Source organism: Frankliniella occidentalis, unplaced genomic scaffold (assembly GCF_000697945.3).
Source record: "Frankliniella occidentalis isolate FOCC.00 unplaced genomic scaffold, Focc_3.1 Scaffold59, whole genome shotgun sequence".
Taxonomy (NCBI): domain Eukaryota; kingdom Metazoa; phylum Arthropoda; class Insecta; order Thysanoptera; family Thripidae; genus Frankliniella; species Frankliniella occidentalis.
Window position 1 is genome coordinate 1,382,269 of NW_026267189.1, and position 6,644 is coordinate 1,388,912.

General features: G+C 53.1%; 1 protein-coding gene across 1 annotated transcript in view; it reads right to left on the bottom strand.

Moving 5' to 3' along the window:
* The window catches only part of LOC113216755 (epithelial discoidin domain-containing receptor 1-like), a 186,908-nt gene that overhangs the window by 89,766 nt on the left and 90,498 nt on the right, over nt 1-6,644 (bottom strand). Inside the window, exon 2 of the mRNA XM_052267795.1 lies at nt 4,127-4,232. Coding sequence (XP_052123755.1) covers nt 4,127-4,232 — 106 coding nt within the window. The remainder of the gene's footprint in view (nt 1-4,126; nt 4,233-6,644) is intronic.

A 6,644-nucleotide genomic window follows, 5' to 3' on the forward strand; every position in this document is an offset into this window, starting at 1 on the left:
AAAGTGTGACCGGAGGAGGCACTCACGGAGGATGGAGACGGTGAGAGAGAGAGAGAGAGAGAGAGAGAGAGAGAGAGAGAGAGAGAGAGAGAGAGCGAGAGCGAGAGAGAGGAGGAACAGAAAGAGCGAGAGAGAGAAGAGAGGGGGGAGGAGTGAGACAGGGGTACGTTACGTAGAGTGAGGGAGAGGGGGATAGGTGAGAAAGTGAATAAGGAGAGGAAAATCACTTTGAAACAGGATTTGGCGGCGCTCTGCGTCGTTCGTCGCGAGTCGCAGCCCAAGGTAACACGCCAGCCCGCCGCGGGGGCGGGGCAGGGTGGAAGGGCACACTCCGCCCGCCGGTGAATATTGGATGAGGGCCCGCCCCGCCCCGCTGCAGCAGCAGCAGCAGGGCCGGCCTGCCAAACCGACGAACTACGTTCCGCCGCCGCCGCCGCCGCCGCCATACGTCCAAAGTTGACAAACTATTCCGATGAAAACTTTATCCGTTTGGCTGGCGCTGGCTGCAGCGGCAAGGGCCCGGCGGCGGCGGTCGCGGCATGCCGGGTGACAAAGGCCCACACCGCCACGACCTGCTGGGCCGCGACCCGCTCGCAGCGGTCGCCCCGGCACCCGTCGGGCGTCTCCTTCCTCTTCAGATAGAGCGGCGCGAGCTGAGAATGGGGCACTCTCTTTCGGGCCGGGAAGCGTGGGTGGAGGAGGAGCGTCCCGAGGGTTCATTCCACACGCACGCATACACACACGCACACATACACACACACACACTCACCGGAGGGTGCGGTGTGCGCTCAAACGTATCAGTGCCCTTTCAGGAAGCAGCATATTCATAAAGAAGCAAAGAAAGGACAAGCAAGTCGTTTGCGATGGGAGGGGAGGGGCAAGGGGTGGGTGTGATAAAGGGGAGGGGAGGGGTGACTGGGGGAGCAGGGTCTGCCCCGGCGGGATAAGGGTGATCAACAGCGATATGAATACGAGGTAAACTCCCCATCGTGGAAGGGTGCACTGTTAAAAATGTTATGAAAATTCATAACATTTTTGTTATTAATTTTAATAACATGCGTGATTTCATAACTGGTGTTGTGAAAAGTAACAATCATGTTATGAAAATTCATACGAGTTGTGAAAATTAAGAAATGTTGTGAATTTTCTCAACAAGTTATAACTTTTATGAAACATTTATAAAAAGTCATAACTGTTAAAGGTTCAAAAAATATCGATTTGTTGTACATGTGTACTAACCACAGTAGTTCTACCAATTTTTCGCACGCGTATAGATCAGTACATGCGCAAATTTCGAAATAGAAGGACGGGAAGCCAAAGTCGATGTTGCCAGCGTTCACCACCAGATGGCGTTTCAAATCTTCGGGGAATGTTGAGTACAAATAAATGTCTATATTCTCTAACGATATCGGAATTTGAACATAGTTTTTGACTTTTTCAGAATAAGAACGGTTATCCTCACATCGTCTGCATCTTTAACGTTAACATTCAACACATAGTATGGCGTTATCGCTTAGTAACAGTTAGCTCGCGCTGATAATATACAACGGCCTCTCACCTAGGGTGCTGACCCGTCACCCTCGAGTTGTGCTTGTCCTTCGTAAGAAAAGGAAGCATCAAGCACAGTAATTTTTAACAGTTGTCAACTGTCTAATTTGATAGTGTCACTTACAATGGAAGTATATATGCAGTACAATCCCCGGAACTTCTTTGATCGATTCGAAACTCTCACAATCTCATGTTGTTACTTTTCACAACATATGTTATCAAATTTCATAACATAAATGTTATGACTTTTCATAACATTTTTGTTATTAAATTTAATAACAATGTTAGTGTTAATGCTTCACAAAAATGTTATTAAATTTAAGAGAAAATTTTTTAACAGTGTGTGGTGTTCGTGAGCGAGCGAGAGTGAGAGAGAAAGGGAGAAGGGATGCAAGAAAAAGTTTGAGGAGCGGAATGGGGAAATGTTATGACGCCTAAGTGACTTAGGTGGCGCACTTCGGCGCACCGCCGCGTCGTCTCTGGGTCTGGGTGAGAGCGAAAAAAAAGGAAAGAGAGAGAGAAACAACAAGAGAAAGAGAGTCAAGAAAGAGTGAGAGAGACAGGGTCGAGGAAGAGTGAGAGAGACCAGGCGGAAGTGAAGTTGAGGGGGGTGAGGGAGAGAGGGGAGGGGGGAGTACAAGAGCAGAGTGAAGGTGGCGCAATCCTGCTAATGAAAGGTAAGGGGAAGGAGCAAGGGCGCCAGGAGGACGGCTATACAAATGTGACAGCGAGGGGGGAGGGGGAGGGGGGAGGAGGGGCGTGTGTGAAGGGGTGCAAGTGGCAGTAAACGGCCCATCCCTCTCCCCAAGCCATTACCCTTTTACACACACGCACACACTCACACTAGCCCGGCCGAGAGATAGGTGTCCGTCCCCCGAGGCGCACTCTCCCCCCCCCCCTTTTCCCTCACGGGGTCCAGGAGTGCCCCGACGACCCTTTTCACCGACGTGTCGATGACCAGCTCCCCCTATCGTCCCATCGCCGCGGCGGCGCCTTTCACCGGCGCGATCAACACGCCGATCTGAGTATCAGGGCGCGTAAACGTCGCCATCCACCCCAAGTTATTGCCACCGCCGTCCTTACCACCGTCACCGTGACATCTGCGACGCCAACCTCACTATGAAGGTAGATTTAAAAAAGAATAAAAATAACGGATTAAAAAAAATCAGACTTACGGAAACTAAAAGGATGACGGAGCGTTATTACATAAAGCAATGGGAAGTCCACAATCCGTTAAAATACAGCCTCGAGGCCGAAAAAAGCAAAATCCACGGGAAAGAGCGTCTGAAATATGTATCCCCATCGCAAATGTGCTCCAGTTTGCGGAGCAGGAAGTAGACCGGCCCGGAGAAGGCCAGCGCGCGGTCGTTGGGCGGGTGGCGCGGCCAGCCCACCTGCAGCTGGGGGGAAGAGGTGGGAGGGGGCAAAAGGCAGGTGGGGCGCGACGCCAGCTGCGGCCGTGGTGAGGGAGGGTGGGGGGAGGGAGGCGCTCAGCTCGCGGTAAGAAATGAAACAGAAGGCGGCGGCGAGAGGCTTTTGGCTGAGCTCTGCAAGTATAGGGAGGTAGATGCAATCATCAATCACTTCCCCGATCGCAGAAATAAATGTACCAAAACTTAAAAATGGCGTTATCAAAACTTTAAAACGCAATAACCTTTTTCAAGGAATTTTCACTGACATTTTACTAGAAACGTTCGGGAAAAGAAAGTAAAATTAGCTCGTTGTGAAAAACTGTCCGATTTTAGTGGAGACTTTCAGGGATGGAATGTTGCCTTGTTAGTGCTGATTAGTCCTTTCCTTTTACCGCCGCTGCTCCCGCGCTCCTGGACACCCAACTACCGGCATCGCAACAAGCACACCGCGGGAAAGAACAAGTTATATGAGCGGCAAGTCACCTGTACCACCCGGGAGCAGCAGCAGCAGCAGCAGCAGCAGCAGCAGCAGCAGCAGCAGCAGCAGCAGCAGCAGACTTGGCGTCCACGACGCGACCATATTAACAGCCGGTGCGTACTCGTGCCAAGTGGGGCGCGGCGTTAAAGGCGGGCTGCGTGCGCAGAACGCGACGTGCACCAGCAGCAACAGCGTACTCGTGTAGCGTACACCGGGCAGCGTAACGTGCAGCAACGTACGTGCAGTCCGATGTAATAAGGGACAGGGAACAACGTGAGGCCAACTCTAAGCGGGATTGGGTCGGAAGTGGGTCGCTCTAGGTCGCGCTCTCCCCGTGCCGTCACCGCTGCTGCTGCTGCTCCTGCTGCTGCTCCTGCTGCTGTTCCTGCTGCTGCTACTGCTCGCGCTGCCTGCTTGAAATTAGCTCGGGTATTCATTCTCACAATTGCGACAAGCCAACCGGCAGCGGCAGCGGCGGCGCGCTCCCACCCCACCCGTAGGGACTCTTTTACGCTATAGCGTGCGAAGGGCAGACCAAAAGTAAACAAAACGTTTGTTGTCGGAGACAATCAAACAAACGCGACGACTTTTCTAGCGTCGATATTATTCGCACCATGCTTCAGCCCTTCTTCTCAAACGTTGACAAACACTGGTGAGCAGCGGGTCCCTCTCCGAAGCACCAACCTACCTAGCGTTCTGCGGCCCCACGGACTTGGCCTCGTACGACGACGAGGCGGAGATGGCGCTGTCCGGGATCCGCCCAGCCTCCATGCCGAGCGCGCCCGCGCACTCGCCTGCAACACAGACACAGACAAAACAAAAATGTAACAATAAGTCACGTTTTTTTTTTTTTGAAATTTTTAAAACTAGAGTGAAGAGAAGTATGGTGTGTAAGTAGGAAGGAAAAAGGAGCGCACAGGAGCACGCTTTAAGGAATGCGGATGCTTGAGGTGATGTCGGAAACAGGGGTAGTCCGAGAAGACCTAAAGATATTGGGCACCTGAGGGGGGGAAAGGGGGGGGGGGTGCGAAGAAGAGAGGGAAAGAGAGGGGCAAAAAGGAAGACAGGGGGAAGGGAGGAGGGAGAGGGGTAGCAGCCAAAGCCCTGTGCAGCGGGCGAGCGGGGTTAGTGGGCGGTCCCTGAGCTCGGCAGACGGGATGCGGCCCGCCGGGAGGCTAGGCAACCTGCTGGCTCGGCCGCCGGCGGGGTGCCTACCTCGTAGGCGCTCGCAGCAAAGCAGGCCGCGCTCAGGCCCTTATTCATACCGACGCACGGAGTTGGGGGAGGGGGGTGGGGGTGGGCGAGAGGTGAGGCATCCTTATAATGAGGAAGGCAGCAGCAGCAGGCGAGAAAGTGATCTATACAGGGGAAGCGTCCGTCCGGCCCCGCGCGAGTGTACCAGGCAAGAGCCAAACTTTGCTCGGCCTCCCGCCTCTCCTCTCTCTCTCTCTCTCTCCCTCTCTCTCTCTCTGCCCTACACGCCTGCACTACTCTGCCTGATGCGGGTACCGGGTAAAAGTTCCACCCGCGCACCTCACTGGCTGCTCCAACGACTCAAGCAAGGGAGAGCGAAAGCAGGTGCAAGAGGGTTGTGCTCTCGAAGCAGCGCGCGGGATGCAGCAGTGCGAGAACCGGTGAGAACGACGGGCATCCCGGCGACTGTGTCTGCTGCTGCAACATTTATACCCACGCTAGCTGCCTCGCCCACTCGCCCCCGCCTGCCCTCAAAGCTTGCGCGCGCTGGAGTGGTCTGCGAGGAAACACTATGGAGCGAGGTGGAAGCAGGAGTAGAGAGAAGTGGGACACGGGTACGTCTCTATACGGGGGAGAGTAAGAGAGTGCGGGTGGTCGCGGTCCTGAACTCGATGGAGACGCTCACGACGGTGGCATCTCACAAACAGAGGGGCCGTTAGCCGGGTGCTCCAGCTTCAGAGGCATACTGTATATAGCGCCTGATGGGTAGGCAACATCTCGCCCCCAATGCACGCGTGCACTGCGGGGTGGCCTACCTCGAGTGTAACAGGCGCCGAGCTCCCGTCATGTGCCGAACGAATTTGATAGGAAAACGGGACGAACTCTCTGAACGATCCCTTACGAAAAAAAAAACTTCCGTCGTACTCAACATCCAGTGTACATGTAGACGCTTGACTATGCCACAATAATGTGTGTAGAAGAGGGCGCCCTAAATCGAGGGGTCGTCAACTTCGATATTCCTCCGTACACGGACTGATATTACCTCAAATATTACACCAATATTAGCCGTATTACTGGTAATATTACCTCGATATTACACATTTTTCTAGTATTATGACGTCACAGCTTGAAAATTGGCTCAATATTACCAATATTATTTGTAATATTCAATATTCCTCCGTACACGGCCAAGGAGAGTTGACGACCCCTCGCCCTAAATCATTTCCTTGAGCGTCTGCTGCGTATGGAGAGCAGGCTCGTCGTGCGTGTGAGCGCGACACGCACAAGGTCCTAACTCAACGACGCTGCTCCTAAGTGCCGGCGCGCCAATTATTTCTCGTAAGGGGGAGGGAGATAGAACGGTTCACGCCTAAAAATAATTACAAAAACACACCGCTCTGGAAAAGCTGTGCAGGGTTTGCCAGCAGCACTGTAAAAAATAATCACGGTCGCCCATACGGAAATATGCCGTTTACTTAACCTACGGCGTCTCCGTACCTTGGGTTTCGTACCCTCTTCCCATAAGAGCCCATGTAAAAAAAACGTGGGTACGGAGCCAGGGTACGGAAAAGTACGGAAAAAGTCCTGCTAATTTTGATCCCAAGGTCTTCGTCTTGAGTACGGAGTCTGTTACGGTGTTCCGTACCCCCTTCCCTATGCTAGCCCATGTAAAAATCGTTGGTACGGTGGCCATGCACGGCAAATCTCAAAACCACTTTCGAAAAACACTCCCAAAAGTGAGATACGGAACGCCGTGACAGGCTCCGCATCCAAGGCTGATTTTTTACAGTGAGCACGCGCACCGCGCACCGAAGCAGGGTTGCAGGCTTTACATTACCTACAGAAGAGCAGCAGCGGGCGATATCCAAGCACAAAAGAATTAGCTGCGGCCACACGAAAATAAATGGCCCCTGCTTACACAGCTACAATTATATGAGAAATGTACACACAGTGTGTGATTGCCTGGGGAAGCAGTGTATTACCCCTTGGAAACACCACACAACCCCCCCCCC